This window comes from Hipposideros armiger, unplaced genomic scaffold, assembly GCF_001890085.2.
Source record: "Hipposideros armiger isolate ML-2016 unplaced genomic scaffold, ASM189008v1 scaffold_725, whole genome shotgun sequence".
NCBI classification, from domain to species: domain Eukaryota; kingdom Metazoa; phylum Chordata; class Mammalia; order Chiroptera; family Hipposideridae; genus Hipposideros; species Hipposideros armiger.
The window spans coordinates 308996-327030 of NW_017732075.1; the positions used below are offsets into that span (position 1 = coordinate 308996).

Sequence of the window (18035 nt, forward strand, 5' to 3'; positions counted from 1 at the left end):
TGAAATTTTAAGCAAAGCTGTATGTACATGGGCTGCCACGATATCATGATTAGCGCTAAAAGATTGGAAGCAACCTACATGTCCAGCAGGGAAGACAATATCAAGAATGTTGACAGGGGCAAGTAACAGGAAGTCTGAGTACCAGAGGCTGAAATCAAGAAGGGCTTACGTTTCTCACATAACAAGCCTGGAGGCAAGCTGCGGCTGGCATGGGTTCGGTGAGCACACAGTCAGTACCAGTATCTCTGAGTCTCTTGCCATTTCCCTCATGGTTGCAAGATGGCACAGTTGCACTCTAGACATCACATCAGTACTCTAGGCAGGAAGGGGAAAGGAGTGGCATCCGTTCCCTTTGTGAGAGAAGAGCTTTCCCAGAAGCCTCTTAGCCGACCTCTGCTTCACACTTATTGGCCGGAGCCATATCATATGGGCAACTTGGCTGCAAGGGAGGATGGGAAAGCAAGTATTTAGGGATCCAGCCTCTATCGTGGCAAGAGCAACAAAGATTGGGAATGAGTGTCGGATTAGTCAACCAGTGGTTTCTGCCACAGGGACTGGTTAAACAAACTACGGAACAACTGAATGGTAGAACACTACGCAGCACTAAACAAAATGAAGGTGACTGATATGTACTCGTAAAGAATAAGCTCTAGGAGTTTTGTGTGAAGTTGAGAAAAGCAGGGTGCAAAACTGTGTACAGGATGCCTTTTGTTTAAAAAATTGGGGTTAGGGTATGAGGGAGACTTTCTTGTCCCTGTATATCCTTTTGTACTATTTGAAAATAGTATCTACACTGGGATTTTGCCTGTCATCCTACATCCGTCCAAAATAACTTCTTGTAATGTTTTCTGCAGTTCATTTCATGCTTATGTTTATGTAAATGGAATCTATGTCTATGTTTACATAGAAGAACCATAATCCTATACATTTTCCTCTCCTCTTTGATAGGTCTTCATTTGTCACCTCTAATGAGTTTCCATAATGCTGCCTCTCAGTAAATTGTACTCTCTCTGATGAACCTCCCTCTTTCCCCAGTTTTCTCAGCTATTCACTCTTCCTCTGCATTTCCTTGACTCCTCCCAGTGATCAGGCTTCCGCCAGTCCCAGTGCACATTTGTCCCCAGTGCTACCAAGATGTTGAGCCTTGCCTTCACTGGACCTAAGGAAACGTCTGGCAGGTGGTGAGAGGATTTAGGGTTAAGGGGTGACCATTTTGCCAGTAGGTGAGACCCAGTGCCAGAGAAGCCAGGAGAGCTCCTAGTAACTAGAAGAAGACTTCTAATATATTTTATGTCTACCCTGAACCAAGCAATGTCCTAGGGAGTTTACATACATCATATTTATTCCTCTCAACAACCACAAAGTCAGTTTCTTTGAGGAAACCATATGTCCTGGTTTGCCTGGAACAGTCATGGTATATGCCTGCTGTCTTGGTATAATTATAAATGGCCTCTTCTTTCACTCTCAAAAGGTTTGGATAAAAAATTGTATAGTGACTTTAACTATCCATGTTTTATAAGTGAGGATACTGAGGCTGAGAGAGGTCATCTGCTCAAGGTTCCACGGCTGGCAAATGATGGGGCTAAGATTCAAACTCTGATCTATATGGCTCTTGTATGGACTGAAATGTGTTCCCCCCTTGCAATGCATGTGTTGATGCTGCCACCCGCAATGTGACTGATTTTGGAGACAGGGCATGTGAAGAGGTGATAAAGGTTAACTGAGGTCCTAAGAGTGGGACCCAAATCCAATAGGGCTGGTGCCCTTACCACAGCCTGCTCTCTGTGCCATGTGAAGACATAGCAAGAAGGTGGCTGTCTGCAAGCCAAGAAGAGAACTGTCACCAGGAGCCGAATCAGCCAGCATCTTGACTTGGACTTCCCAGCCTCTGGAACTGTGACAAAGAAATAAATTTGTTGTGCTAGCCACCCAGTCTGTGACATTTTATTATAGCAACCAGAGAAAACCAAGCCAGGCTCTAACATCCATGGCCCTTGTACTCACCATGCTGTGGGCCTCCTCTTTCAGGGCCAGTATGAGTCGGTGACTGGTCCTGGCCTAGACTTATACCTTCCGTTTTGTGTTCTCTGAACTTAGGCCAAAGGTAGATTCATTGTCCTTTCCCCTAAACTAAAGTAGGCAGCTTGTTGTTACCCAACAACAAGTCTGGGTCAAATCAGGAGAGAGAGACCATACTATAATTTGAACAAGGAGAGTTTAAAAATTATAATGAGACTGTAGTAATGAGGGATTGGCTGGTAAGAAACAAAGAGAACTCTAAAGAATATAGGAATAGCAAACATGAGGAGCAGCCCATAGGGCTAAGATAGTAAGACGGAGGGCCCAAGCAAGAATCTTTCTACCCCCCACCCCACCCCACCTCCAGCCACTGCCCCTAGCCTTTGATCCAGGCTTGGCCTACTGAATGGCAGAGAAGTGGCTATAGTGCCATGCTGGTGGAACTTGCTAGAAACATCCTCTAGGCTGGAAAGCCACCTTCTAGGATGCTGGAAAAAGCTATTCACAGAAAGAGGCATCTCACTGGAGGCACTCTGCCATGAAAACACATGACGGGGGGTGGGGTAGGTACTGGAGGAAGCTGCTAGGTGCTGCTGGTTCCTGTCCACAACAGAAGCCTGGTACTGGGGAAGCCGTCCTCAGAAGCTGGGCATGGGGCAACCACACATTCTGCAGGGATGTGAGAGAGAGCACATTGGAACCAGGAAGGAAAGCCTTTCCCCTTCCAGTGTCCCTACAGAACCTTTACTGAGAAAGCTTCACATCCTGCCAGCAGGCAAAGGAAAAATATATTTAACGGGTCTGGGTCCATTTTCACAACGCAGACAAAAAGGATGAATTGGAGCTGAGAGATAAACTTGCACACTTTCTCAAAAAGGTTCCATGTATTAAGACTATAGTTCTCCTCAACCAGTGGTTCCCCAAACCAGAAGGTGAGGGGGCGGGGTGGGGTGGGGGCAGGGAGGGATACTAAAAGTATGCCTTGGGGCAGTGTATCTAGGGCAAAGCCCAGAAAACTGAGTTTTTAATGAGCTCTCCAGTTTTGCTGATTAAAGATCTTTGAAACTAACTTAGACGGAGCCCCTCTGGCATGGTCCTTGGCTATTCCAAGGATAGAACCACCCAGGTGCTGTGTATGTGTGTAGAGGGGTGTGTGTGTGTGTGTGTGTGTGTGTGTGTGTGTGTGTGTGTGTGTCTGAAGTTCCAAGTCTTGGCATGCTTGTGTCTCTGTGAGTGTCCTAGAGCATCTCTGCCAACATCTGTATTCACCCATGGCTGGGGGGGCTAATTTCTTTGTTGCTTCACTTCTCCATCTCTCTCTGTGCCTGCCTCTCAGTCTGAATATCTCTGCCTCTCAAGCCATGCCCAGTACTGTCTTCCAACTTTTATATCTGCCATTCCCTCTGCCTCCCTCCTTCCCAAATTGCTCATCTTCCTTCATCATGTATGAGTTCAGATGAGCTTCTGTGATATGTGGATTATTTTGAACTAAATGCAACTGAGCCCCATTGGGCTCAAGAGAAACTTCTGCACCCCCTCCCAACTACCTAGAAGAATTTAAATTAGGGGCCTTGCCCATAATAAGATTTATCACCAGAAATAATCTCCTATGACCTATGCATATATAGGGCAGGACAAACTTCTAATTACTGAACTGTTCTTATCATCCTGAAAATGACCTTCCTTCCCTCTGAGCCCCCGGCGCATGACCTCATCCTTAGCTCAGAATGTCATGTATTCCTCATTTTCCCTTCCTGTTTCTGACTCTCTCATGTATGTGGGTTTCCCATACATAGGTATGTAATTAAATTGGGCTATTTTCTCTCCTTGATCTGTCTCATGATTTAACTATTAGACCAGGAGAAAGAACCTTGAAAGGTAGAGGAAAGTTTCTTCCTCCCCCACAATCAGATGAACCTGTGCTCTCCCCCCTTAACTCAGATATTACCTCCTTAGGATGTCTCCTCTCTTCAAGAATCCCCCCCCCACACACACACGCACACACACACACTCCAGTCTGAGTTAAAGATCCTTTCTCTGCTCCCATCACGCACTTTCTTTAACACTGCAATACCATCGCCTGCCTCCTTGGCTCCCTACTAGGCTATTGTCTCCACTACTGCATCTTGGATGCCTCGCACAGTGCAGGCTCATGGCTGACACTCAATAAACAGTGACTACATGAGACTGTCCCTTTAGGGAGGGACTGGGTCTATCCTGTTCACTGCGAGGTCCTTGTATTCCCAGCCCCTAATACGAACCTGACACGAACAGGCATCTTAAAAACGGCCAACAGGCGGTAAAGACTAGCCCCAGCCTAGGTTGAACCTCCTCGCTCGGAGACGGCGGGGGTCCAGGGGCCCCGTCCGCCAGAAGGAAGCTGAGCGGCCAACCCGGGTCTAGCAGCTCTGGCCCTCCGCCCCTGGGGGCGGGGCCTAACTGCTGGCCAGGCAGAAGGGGGCGGGGCATGGCCTACGGAGGGGCATGCTCCTCCCCACACGCACACCCGGAAGCGCAGCCGCGCCAACGCTCAGAAGCAGGAGAAGCGTCTCCGCCGCCGCTGCCGCCGCCGCCGCCGCCGCCGCCACCGCCACCAACCATCGTCTCAGTCATGCCGGTAAGTGGCCGCCCCGCCCCAGCCCTCCGCAGACCCGCGGCCCCGGGCTTGTGCCTGGACTGCACAGCTGCTTGACCAGATGTCGTTCTTCTAGGGGTCTGAGCGCGGCGGGAGCTATTGCCCCCCCCTTCTCACCTCTCCCCACCCAGCCCCTGGCTCCTGCGACGCTCCAGAAAATCCGATCCAAAAGGGGTGTTATGTAGGAGTCAGGCTTCAGAATATCGGAACTGCGAGGCCTCCAGCCATCACAAGCCCAGTCCTTCCCTGCACAGATGGGAAAACTGAGACCCAGATAAGGGTAGACAGCCGCCCGAGACCACACAGGGAGCGGCTGGCGAGCTGGAACTGAGACGCCCAGTCCCTGCGCTTTCCACCTGGATACTGCTGGCCGCGGAACTGGCCTGAAAGGGGTGGGGGCTGGAGGGGCGGCCGTTGCCTCACAGATGTGAAGGTTTTCAGAGGTCCGTTCGTATTTTCCTCCCCTTCCCCTGCCCATTCTGGCCGACTTTCAGGTCAGCGCTGGGCGACACTGAATGAAAACAGTGCTTTTAACCTGTTTTACCGGCCACTTTCTGAACCTGAGCCCGAACCCATGAGCCCCAGAGAGGTTCAGGGACCTGCCCACGTCGCCAGTTGACCGGTGGCAGAGTTTGGGGAGGAATGAGTAGGTCTTCGCTGGTTTTTGCAATGCACTCAGTCTTAGTCTTGTAGATAATAAATTAGGGCCTTTTGCAGGTAAAAAAGTATAAAAAACCTCATAAGTTAATCAAGATCCTATTGGAAGTTGAGTGGAGCCAGGATTAATCCCTGTATCCTCAGATTCCCAATCTCTCCTGGCCAGACCACACAGGAAGTGTGGACAAAAGTAGTCACACTGGCTTGGGAGGAAATTTTGATGCCAGTTACATCCTGGAGATCCTGGCTGGATCACGTGTTTAGCACTTTTCCCCCAGGGTGTCTAGTTCACAGCTCTGCTCCTAGTGAGTGCAGAGGTATCCCGCAGACACCCTGTGTCTTAGCAGCCTCGCTTTGGGGAGCTGGCAGGTGAGCCAGAGGCCCCCTGGGCTGAGCCACAAACATCTCAGGTGTCATTTCCTTTGGGTCTTGCCAGGTGCCTTGAGACAAATCCTCAGACAACACAGAGTATGGACAAAGAACCCAGCAGCGTCGGCCCTCCCAGTTGAGCAGATCTGCCTATTGGCAACGTTAGAGAACAGCATTATTCACCCTGAGACTGAGAAAGTGGAGGCCACCAGATTTTTGTGAGGCGGCAGCGAAGGGAAGGCCAGCCTGTGGATCACTGTTCTGTGTTTACTCCTGGGGATTTCAACAAACAAAAGACCCTCCAGAGGGGATGATCAGAATGAAGAGCTGATGTCACTTTGGCACCATATCACGAGATGAACAGCTGAGGGAGGGAGGGTAGTAGTCAAGGGCCTGCCATCAAAACTGGAAGGGGAGGAGCGTGTCACCTGAGAGGTTTCCCAAACACATGGAGTCTCAGAAATCTTTTTGAAAAGTCTGTGCTCCTGCTTGCCAACTGGGTGACCTCAGTTAAGTGCTTTCCTTCTCTTTGCCTTGATTTCCTCACCTGTAAAATGAGGATAAAAACTGTGACCTCACAGAGCTGTTGTTAGTATTAACTGGAAGAACGCCTGTAAAATATTCAGCACAGCCATTGGCATAGCTAGTCACTAAGAAGTGGTAGCTGTCTTGTAGACCTAGGACAAATAGGGTAGAGCTATAGGCAGGCAGAATTCGAACCGCATTTTTACAAGGACCACAGTGGTTAAGGGTTTAGGCATTGGAGACTATGTCCAGTCTAAACCCTGCTACTCATTAGCTTTGTCACCTTGAGCACGTGACCTAACCTCTGAACCTCAGCTTCCTCATCTGCCAAGAAGGGATAATAATGATGCCTACCTCATGGGATTGTTGTGACTGTTAAACAAGGTGCTGCCTGGAAAGTGCTTAGAACAATGCCTAACACAGAGTAGGCACTCAAGTATTAGCATTAGTAAACTTCCAATCATCAAGGTGTTCAAAGATTGAATGTTCTGGATAGTTGAGAGAGAATTCCTTTTCTGGGAGGGACTGGACCATGTGACCTACTCCATTCCCACCCTTCCAGTTCTGAGACTCTCTTAAAGAATTGCTCAACTAGGGGCCAGCCGAATGCTCAGTTTGTTAAGAGCATGAGCTCTAAGCAAGAGGGTCTCTGGTTCGATTCCCACATGGGCCAGTGAGCTGCTCCCAAGCTGAGCTGCCAGCAGGTGGAGGGATAGTTCAGCTGGTGAGAGCACGTGCTCCTAACAACAAGGCTGCCAGTTCGACTCCCGCATGGGATGGTGGGCTATGCCCATCCTCACCTTGAGCTGAGTGGCCACAAGCTGCCAACGGGCAGCCGGATGGCGACTGGACTTGGAGCTGAGCTAGCTGCACCCTCCACAACTAAGATTGAAGGACAACAACTTGGCTGTTCCCCTTCCCCAATTCCCCAATAAAATCTTAAAAAAAAACCAATAGCACAATTTACTGTACTTTTTCATCTACTTTAAAGGACCCATTTTATAGGTGACAGAGCAGAGGCTCCAAGGGGCTGGAACTTCACAAAGTGTTCACTGGTGGACCAGTGTTGGGATTCTCTGTGAAGAATGGATTACTCTGTCCATTAGGTAGATTTTCCACCCCACCCCCCAAAATTTTTTGCAACTCATAGGTGGAGGAGGAGAGCACTGAATTGGAATGTTTGCCACCCAGAAGCCACCTCTGGGCTTCTGACCTTTGTACTGTGGAGGATGGAAGGAGACCTGCTCTGTGTAGTCAGAATGCTTCAGCAGAATGCTTCAGATACCTGTGGACTTTCAGTCCTTGGGCAGCAAAACTCTCTTTATTGCAATACTCGCTCTATTGCGGTGGTTTGGAATTGAACCTGCAATATCGCAGAGGTCTGTCTGTCCTGGGCATGCAGCAGTGAACTGATCAAAGCCCCTGTCTTCGGGGAGCTTGGTCTGTTAGATGTCTTGGAGATTACAGGATGTCGAGCCCACATGAAGAGTCCAGAAGCCTGAGTTCCCTTACTGGGCTGCCCTCCAACTCACTGGGAGCCCATGCAAATCCCTTCCCTTCCCAGAATTTAGGTGCTGCCTCTGAGAATGAGGCGTTTGGATGAGAACAGTGGTCTCCCTATGTCAGAACCACCAGGGAAGCTTTCTAGCCATGGTAGACACCCCAGCCCAGACTTGCTAATTAGAACCTGGAGTTTCTGCAAGTGATTCTAATGCAGAAGGAGCTCTTCTGATGCATAAATAAGATCATAACAGCCCGTGAAATACAGAAACGCTTAGTTATTCTACTTCATAGTTGAAGAGTGTGGGGCTCAGAAATAGGCCACTGGAGAGTCTGATCTTGCCTTGTGTCTCTGCCCCATCTTGTCCTTTAAGTGGGACTGCATGCTGGTGGGGTGTGTGGGACTCTCCACAGGACTTGCCTTATGGTCCCCTTTGTGTGTTTCAGAAGCACGAGTTCTCTGTCGACATGACCTGTGAAGGCTGTAGTAATGCAGTCACTCGGGTCCTCAACAAGCTGGGAGGTGAGTAAGTGGCCCTCTGCTGGGGATGGAGTGGGGAAGACCCGTAACTTATATCATGTTCAAATGCATGCAGACATGGGGCAGGAGAAACTTCAGTTTAAACTGCTAATAGCAGTAAAACTAAGATGTATTAAGTACTTAGCATGTGCCAAGTACTCTGCTTAGTGGCTCCTATGGATCAAGTCATTTAATCTTCATAACCATTCAGGTAGCTTCTTTGACTATCTCCATTGTAAGCAGGAGGGAACTGAAGTTCAGAGAGGTTAAGTAACTTGACTAGGATCACACAGCCAGTAAGTGGCAGAGCTGGCCATGCAGTCTATCTCCAGAGCCCTGGCAGTTGGTGAGCTCCAGGGGGATAACTTTTGTTATATGACACATTTGAGTGTCATCTTCTATTAAGATTTTTTAAATTGTAACAATTTTTAAAATGAACTTTGAATCAGTCATGTGCAGAACTCCTAAAGCACCTCTTTCGGACTTATTTAGAAAACCATTATTCTCATCCAGCCCCCTCAAATCTCAGCTAGGGAAACTGAGGCCCAGAGAGAGCTGGGATCTGGCCCTGGGACTCCATGAGATAATGACTGAGCTGTGATCAGAGTTCCGGGAGTGCTGGGGGCAGTCAGTCTTCTCAGATTTTTATTTTTAAAACCCTAGATGATAATAACACCCAAGTGTCCAAAGGGCTTGCACGTGGATGTGATCTCATTGGCACTGAAAGCGTCCCTGAGCTGTACTTTCCATCTGTGGAATTGGGGATATTGACACCAGTGCCCGGGAGGGAAGTAACTTGCCCAAAGTCCCACAGTGAGTCAGTGGCTGGTTTCTAGTGCTGCTAACTAGGACCTTAACTTGAAAGGCTCTGAAACCGCGGAAAGAACCTGGCTGCTGACTTGTCGTGTGACTGTGGCCCCTTCTCCCTGGGGCTTGAGCTTCCCCAGCTGTAATATGGGAATGTCCATCTGTCAACTTTTGCTGTGGATACTTTGGGTGAACTTCTGCTTGGAAGCTCCTCACACATAGAGCGGCACGGTCTGGATGACGTGAAGGTGGGCCTGCTTTCACTCTCGACAGCTTAAGGACACCTGCCTGGGAACCCGGGCTGCGAGGACCACAGTTTGAAATCCACTGTGTTAGATGATCCCAGAGCTGCTTCCAGCTCTATGATGCCACCAAAATATTCCAAAGAGGAGGGAGACGCTTCTGAGCCAAAAGATAAGAACTCAGAATGCAGCAAGGTACACAGCAACCCCTCCCCACCCTGGGTATCCATTAGGTGCAAATTCAGATGTTATAACTAAACCCTGTGCCATGTGCTTTCTTTAAGGCCCCTTCACTGATGCTTGGTGATCTGCCTTTGAACTTGGGCAGTTTCTCCCCATCGGTGTCCTCTTGAGATGGGTCAGAAGGGTTTTCGAGTTGACTGGGGCCCTAGATGAGCAGCACTGGGCCTGAGAAATCACAGACTAATGGCATACTTGAACTGGAAAGACCACAGGGGCTGGCCAGCCCCAACCCTCCGTGTACAGATGGGGAAACAGGCCTCGAATGGGCCCAGCACGTCAGTGGTGAAGCCACACCTAGAACCTATCCAGGGCCTTCCCTCTGCATTCTGTTGTCTCAACAAGACCCGCTCTGCATGTGCCGCCTGGAGGTCTGAAGCTGGCATAGCCCTTTATGAGGGCAATTTTGTAATATCTATTCAAATGTGCCAGTCTGTTGCCCTACCATTTCCATTCTATGAATTCATGGTACAGAAATATTTTCACAGGTTTTATAAGATACGTTCAAGTGTGTTTACTAGAGCATTGCTCTGATAATAGTGAGAAATTGGAAGCAACCTCCATGTCCCTCAGCAGGTATTGGGTATATGTTCGGTCCATCCACACTATGGAATACAGTGTAGCTCTGGGAAAAGAAAGATGCCATAAGTCTATATGTGCTAATGAAGACGGCAAGATATCTTGGCCATTGGAAAGTGAAATACAGCAAGACCTGTTTCTATGGTGTGATGCCGTTGCGGGGAATTATTTTTCATTTGTCTATTGGAGAAAGACTGGAGAGATGCCATACTGTTCACAGTGATCTCTAGAGGTTGGAGATAGTAGGGGCCTTACACTTCCAAATTGTATTCAGAAATGTTTGCCTTTAAAAAAAAAAATGATGTGTCTGTATTACTTTTGCAATTAAAAAAGAAACCTAAAAGAAGCCCTGGACTAGAGTAGGGATCAGCAAACTACACAGCCTTACGGGGAAAGTTTCCTGATCCGTGGTCTAGAGAAAAGGAGAAGACTGGCTGTGAAAAAAGAATTTCAAAGCCCGAACTCTTTCTCCTTCTGACTCTGAGGGTCTCTGCTTCCACTCCCTGCCACACACACGCACACCTCACTTCCTCTTCCTGCAGGAGTTCAGTTTGAGATCGACCTGCCCAACAAGAAGGTTTTCATCGAGTCTGAGCACAGCGTGGACACTCTGCAGGAGACCCTGAGGAAAACAGGGAAGACCGTTACCTATCTCGGCCCCAGCTAGTGAGGGCCTGGGCCCTCAGCCTGCAGGATGGATCAAAGTGGGCAGGTGGGTGAGGCCCCAGCACTTCAACACAATAGTCCATTATCTAATGCAAAGCACATGTCCAGAGAATCCTTACAGCCCCCTGTGAATAGAATTTGCACTGTGTAATGTCTCCCAGGGACCCCTTTATGACGTATGGGGTGCGCACTTCATGGTCAGCCAGGTTTAAGTTGAGAGCATTGTGTCTTGCTTTGATAAGTTGACTGTCCCATCAGAGATAACACCTATGCCCTGGGCTTCATGCTCCTGTGCACACTGACTAGGTAAGTGAATTCAGGATGGCACAAAAATAATTGTCTAAGCTGCATATTCCCTTTGATTTAACATGTGCCAGCATGCTTCACTATGGAACTGGAGCAGACCTTACTCATCCATCCAACATTCCTTCCTCCTGTGCCCAGCACTCTCAGAATCCCTCACAGCACAGCCCTCCTAGCTGTCACTATCCACACAGTGCATGTGATGTGTGAATTACAGTGACTGCCACATCCCTGGTGTGGTTCAGTGCCCTCACTATAATTGAGGAAGTTGAGGCCTGGAGAGGGTAAGTGATGTGACTAAAGCCGCACACAGGTGAGTGGCAGAGGCAGGACGAGAATCAGGCATCTGGAATCAGAGTTCTATAATGGCTGGTGACATTGTCCCCTTCATGGACCCACGGAGAGGTCCCCAGGCAGAGACCAGCTCTACTGACTGGTGGGCCTTGTCAGTCCCCTGTGAGTTTAGCCTCCTTCCTAAAGGTGTCCATTGGAATCTGAACCGGGACAATGTCCTATGTAGATGTAACCTCACATGCAAACCATGCGATGTCAGATGCATCTGTTTTCTCATCCCCTTTCAGTCTATGGATACAACCCATGTCCTGGAAGGAACACAGGATGAATAATTAGAATTCCAGGATTCTGTTTCCAGCCCTGCCTTCATTTCACACTGTGACTTTAGACACATCTGTTCACATGCCTGAGACTCAGTCTTCCCATCTGTAAAATGGGGCTACAGCCTCTCCCCTGCTTTCCTGCCTGATGGGGATTACTGTGAAATCCCTCTGAATATGGTTCCATCATGCCGAAGATCAGTGTTCATCATCATTCCTGCATTCCTAGGGTTTTATGGGGGGCTTCAGGCCCCCCCAATGATCCCAAGTAGCCCTGTTTCGTATTGGGCTTCAATGTAAGATTGTGTTTGATGCAAATGTTCTGACAAGAAGAGACAGGTGGAGGGGGGGGAGAGAAAAAACTTCCTGAACTGGCTGTACACATGGGGGAGCCCCAGTACTGACACACCGAGTTAGAATCTCCTGGCCTAGGCGTGTGGATTTTGTTCCACTAAAAAAGTAATACCTGTCAGTTGTAAAACCATGCATGGTGTAATGATTTTCTCATAGTGTTTTTGTTTGTTTGTTTTTTACATTGAAGTGAAATTCACATAACATGCAATTAACCATTTTCAAGTGTACCATTCATTGGCATTTAGTGTATTCACAGTGTTTACAACCACCACCTCTTTCTAGTTCAGCAGTTCTCAACCGGTGGGTCGCGACCCCTTTGGGGGTCGAATGATCCTTTCACAGGAGTCGCCTAAGACCATCGGAAAACAAAAAGATACTTACTTACATTACGATTCATAACAGTAGCAAAATTACAGTTACAGAGTAGCAACGAAAATAATTTTATGGTTGGGGATCACCACAACATGAGGAACTGTATTAAGGGGTCGCGGCATTAGGAAGGTTGAGAACCGCTGTTCTAGTTTCAAAACTTTTTCATCACCCCAGAAAAACTCCATGTACCCATTAAGCAATCTCTCCCCATTGCCTCCTCCCTTCTTCCCCTGCCAACCACTAATCTGCTCTCTGCTGCTCTGGATTCACCTTTTCTGGACATTTTATAGAAAGGAATCATGCGATATGTGACCTTTGTTTCTGGCTTCTTTCATTTAGCATCATACTTTCAAGATTCATCTAAGTGGTAGCATGGATCAGTACGTCATTGCTTTCTCTATGGCCTGATAAGGGTGATTGATTGATTGATTGATTGATTGATTGATTGATTTTAGCTTTTTTCCTTATAGGAAGTGTCACACATCTACAAGTAGAATAGTAAAATCGAATCCTTGTGCACCCCATCACCCAGACCCAACAATAATGTAATCAATGCCACCATTGTTTCATCCATGGCCCACTTCCTCCCACCCCCATATTTTTCTGAAGACAATTCTAGACATCGTGTAAGTGTATCTGTACATACATCAGTAATCGTGTATAGTATGGGAAGGCTCCCTGAGATTTGGAATGCACGGCCAGGGTGAGAATCACCAATCAAGTGAGCTTTACCCCATAGTCTGTATTAAGCTCCCCTCCACCCCCCAATGACTGATTTGAATCCAGGTTTGGGAACCAGAGATAGAATGTTTATTGGTTATGAAGTCATCTTGATCATTAGGCTCTTTACAGATGTGTTTGCTCATGATTTTGTTCATTGCTTTCCCAGTGTAAGTTGAAACAGAACAGGGAGTGCTATCCCAGCAGCCCTGGCAGTTCCCCAAAGAGGGCCTTGGCAGTGATCTGCTTGGCAAGGTTAACGGGCTCCAGTCAAGCCGAGTATAACAGACTTGGTGGCAGCAGTGCGCAAGGCTGGACCCTGGGCTTCCGGTTCTGCTCCAGCTCCTGGGTCCCCCACCTCGCCACCACAGCTGCCTCTTAGTGAACCGTGGCTGGTCCTGCAGTGCTTCCATGTGCACTGCAGATGGCGCCTTTGCTCCACCTGACTTCTCATCTCTTTCAGGACACCCATCCTTTCCTGCCTTCCGGACCGGACCGATCTGGAACCTGGTAATCCTGTTCCACAGTGGAGTTCCTGCGGAGACCCTCACGTGCCCTGCCCCTCCCTGGCTTCCCTGCAATAAAGTGGAGCTGCTTTTGTTGGAGATGCTGTCTCTTACGTGGTCTTGCTGTCACTTCCACGCTGTGCTGTAGTGCTCATACATTGCTATGAAGGAGATAACTGCAGTGTTTACTTGGGTTGGATTTCTAAGAGCTCCGGACTGGGAGTAGGGGCCTAGTGGGTTCTGATTCCCTGCTGTGTGGTTTTTTTGCAAGTCACTTCCCCTCTCTAAACCTCCCTTTTCTCATCTATAAAGTGAAGTTTTAGGTCAGATTGGCGATTGTTTTGTTTTGTTTTTTCACTACTTTCTTAGACTCCATATTTTGAAAAACTTTTGTCTATCAAGTGAATTGCATTTAAGGAATGTCAAATCTTAAGGCTGTTAGAAGAGTGGGAAGAGGCAGTGAAGACAGCCTGCCTAGGATCGAGTCCAAGCTCAAGTAACTTCTTGGTGTCCACAAGCATAAAATGTGATACTGCACATGGTGGCTGTGGGGATTAAGTGAGGTGACACATGTAAATCACTCAGAGTTGTGCTTGCCAGTTATAAAGCACTCAGAAAAACATGGTCTATCTGCATACGAGTATTTCTTTTTTGTGTTTCATTAATCAAAGTTCTGTAGAAGCGGAGATTAGAATTCCAATCAGCCTAAAAATTAGTGCCTCACAGCACAGAGTTGATTCATCTATATCCAAAGCAAAGGGAATGTTTTAGTGTTTGTAGCTGTAGTTTTCAAAAAGTATTTCTTGAAACCAGCAGTTCTCAAACTTTTATTGTCTTAGGATGCATTCATACCCTCAAAAATCCCTGAGCACCTCAAAGAGCTTTTGGTTGTATGGGTCATGAAATACTAGAAATCAAAACAGGAATTTTTGGAACACAAGAATACACAAACACGCACCCCACTGGTCATCAATACTATATGAGGTCAGTGTACAGCATTTAAACTCTGGAAACTTCATTGTGCGCTTGTAAGAGGAAAAGGCATCTGATGGAAATAGTTTTTACCTCATATACCTTCTGAAAGATCTTGGGGACCACACATTGAGAATCACTGTTTAACCACTTATTGGGCAGTGACTGCGGACCCTGGGATAAGACCTCACTCTGCACTTGGCTACCTGTGACCTTGGACCAGTCAGGCCGTTTCCTTATCCGCACAATACATAATACCTCCACTTCAGGGAACTTGGTAGCCAGAAATAGGACTTTGTTTTGACTAAACTGTGTGCTAGCATAATTTTGGGTCCATTATGAAATTATTAAATAAATCTTGGCCATTTCTGTCTTGGTCCCTCAGGGGCACAGGGACTTTCCCAACTTTCATGGTATCTGGGTTTCTTGGCCAGCAGATGGCACTGTCCTTTGGGTTTGACCATCCACGGAGAAATCCGTTTCTGGGAGTATAAACTTGAGGAGTTTTTCCATTTTCACTGCTTCCTCAGGAGACCTGATTCAGGCTGGCTGGCCCACTGGGAATGCCCAAGGGTTGAGACACTGGTGCCTCTCGGGGAAAATGCCCCTGGGAGGAGTTCCTTTCCTTTGGCTTTTCTCAGCACCGTCCACCCCCGCTGGAATCCACGTTTCCAGCTGAGGCCCTTGGTTCTGTTCTTCAAGGCCCCTGAGCAGCTGGGGAAGCTCCCATGCCTGCCAGCAGCCCAGCTGGCTGTCCATGGAGCAAATGACATCACAGCAGAGCGCTGGTTTCTGCAGGGGTGGGAGTGGGGAGCAGATGTGTGCTCTCTCAGCACCTGACCCAGCCCTCCTTTCCAGCCTCTCCCAGCCCTCGCTCATCCTGTGTCTCCCAAGTGTCTTCCTTTGTTCATGGTGCCTCCCCATCCTCCTCCCCACCCCCCACCCCACCCCCAGTGTATGGAATGATCCCCTCCGCCCGCCTCCCATCTCTGGCCTTGTCTCCATGTACAGATTCCTTTCCCTCCCTTACATACCACAGCCTTCACGAAACCTCTCCACAACTGGAAGTAATTTATTTCTCCTCTTGGCCCTCACAGCATTTATCCCACCAGCTTCAGTGTTGTGGTAAGGCTTTTGGTCCACGTGTCCTGTCCTCAAGGATCAGGTCTTCTGTGCACAGAACAGGCACTGAGAGAATACTTGATGGATGTGCAATGGCTGCCATTTGGGGGGACGTTTGTCCGTCATACCCTTGCATTAATCTCATTCCATCCTATCTTGTCCCCCTGAGACAGTGGACTCGCCCAGGGGTATTAAGCCATGCTCTGGACTTCAGCAGACCTGGATTCAAACTCGGCTTCCACCACTTCATAACTACACGGCCTTGGGAAAGTTACTGATTCTTTTGTGCAACTCAGTTTCCCCATCTGTAAAGTGGGAATCATAATAGTACCTCGCCCATGTGACTATCGGGACTTAAGTAAGGTCCACCCCATGCCTAATGCTTGGTGATTTCATTCCACAAATAAAGCTTTTTGTTTGAACAAAAAGTTTCACGATTATACAATTTGAAATTTGAACACTGAAACTTGAAAAATGCAGGTCTAGATCCCTTCAACCCTGGCAGACTCGGAGAAGTAAAAATGGAACCTCAAGCACTGCACTGTGTGGGTGGTGAGCTGTTGTTGAGGACGCGGCCCTCTCCATGGCATTCTCCTTTAATTAGTGCCAGTCTCTTAAAAAGCCCAAGTCTGTAATTTCTGGGGAGTGTCCGTCAGCTGCTTTTAGATTCCATGTCTTTAGGGGCTGTGGCCACGTAGTTTAAGTGGACAAGTTTCCTAATCTGCTTCCTAAGAGGGGAATGGCCTACAAATCTCATGACTGCCTGCTGGAGCCTTGAAATAAAACATCAAAGCCTCTGCAAATAAGGATGCTATCTCCCACTGGCCTCCTTATCATGAATTCCTAGCATCCTAATCCTTTTAGAACTGTATGTAGATCCCCGGACTGCTAGAGGCAGGCTGTATTTTGGATAAGAATGCAGGCTCTGCAGACAGATGGCGTCAGCCCCAGCCTGGCTGTTTACCAGCTGTGTGAGCTTGGGCAAGTTGCTTAACTGTCTAGGATCTTGGTTTTCTTATCTGTAAAATGGGAATAGCAACTAGACCTTCTTAGAGTGAAACGAGATGATACGTGCATATGGAGGGTGTTCAGCTTGGCTGCAGGATCTTAGGAAAGGAGACCTAGCTGGTCATTCAGCCCGATGTGCGTGTCCCCTCTCTCTGACGGCTGGCCCCAAGCCTTGGGCTGCACGCCATCCCTGAGAGGAAGCAGCAGGAGCAGCTCTGTGAGGGCAAGTTCTGGTGTGGAACCCACCCTTGTCTCCCTGGCACTCGTCATGACTGGGGTGAGACTGTCCTGACACGCAGGCCATCCATCTAGCCTTTCCCCATGGTGGGCGCTCAGAGGCAGAACACACTTTTCCACTCCCATCCCTCCCAGCCCTCCCTGGTCTACCCCGCAGGGAATAGCCCAGACTCCTCAGGGACAGAGCTGAGTTATCAGACCATCTGCTCACTAGCCTCTTTGTTGATGACCTTTTGATAGGAGCTGAGAGCACACATCAAAGGGCAAGCAGTTCTGGCCATCCTCCCCCGCCCCAATCCAGCTCACACGGCTTCCCTGCTCAGCATGGAAAGCGCTGGAATGAGTCGAGAGAACATGAGGTCATCACACAGAGGGAACCTGGGTGGGCAGGTTACTCAGTCTCCTCTCACCTCACAGGTAATGTGCACAAAGCTCCCAGCGTACGGTTGGGGCTCAGTGCTGGTACTCTAGTTACATTTTTGACAATGTGCCCCTGAATGCCAGCACTTTGTAAAAGGGACTGTCAGGCCACACCCAACATCAGATCTGGCCTCTCCTCTGCTCAGTCACTGCCCTTCCCTGGGTCCAATTTGGGAACAGCCCTCACTGAGGCAGCCACTTGTGGGTATCTAACTCCCTTTTTCCGTCTAAACAGAAGCTGTGGTTCTCTCTATGTTCCTAGTAATTAGAGGCCGGAAAAACCATTAAGATGGTAGGGACAGCTAGAGGGAGAGGTCAGAGGCTAACGGCTGGAAAAGCAACCTGGAGTCTCTAAGATCTCCAACTTCCTGCCCAGGGCTGGGAGACCTCGACCCAGACCCTCCCACCATCAGCTCAGGCCTCTGCCTCTTCCTCAGACCAAACACCTCCAGAGATGGCATGTGCCTCGAGGAAGACTAGAACGTCGGAACTGGACACATCTCTAGAAATAACAAGTCCTACTGCCTCATTGATTGGTATTATGTTATTCATGGAAATGTCTAACTTATGATGATACAGAAGAATTACAAAAAATTAAAATAATCTTATTTATATATCAGCCCCCTGCCTCCCCCAGTCTCCACATGA

General features: G+C 48.4%; 1 protein-coding gene across 2 annotated transcripts; it reads left to right on the forward strand.

Annotated features, from left to right (window-relative positions):
• Window positions 1-4524: 4524 nt before the first annotated feature.
• ATOX1 (antioxidant 1 copper chaperone) lies at window positions 4525-13727 on the forward strand. Of its 2 annotated transcripts, XR_002122227.1 has the most exons (5): window positions 4525-4636; window positions 8153-8228; window positions 10636-10805; window positions 12742-12782; window positions 13586-13727. XR_002122227.1 is itself a non-coding variant. In XM_019627243.1 (4 exons), exons 1-3 carry the CDS (start codon window positions 4631-4633, stop codon window positions 10758-10760), a joined length of 207 nt encoding a protein of 68 aa, XP_019482788.1. In that variant the 5' UTR covers window positions 4525-4630; the 3' UTR covers window positions 10761-10805; window positions 13586-13727. The 2 variants fall into 2 exon arrangements, 1 of the variants encoding a protein (XP_019482788.1); XM_019627243.1 differs by lacking the exon at window positions 12742-12782.
• The last annotated feature ends 4308 nt before the right edge of the window (window positions 13728-18035 follow it).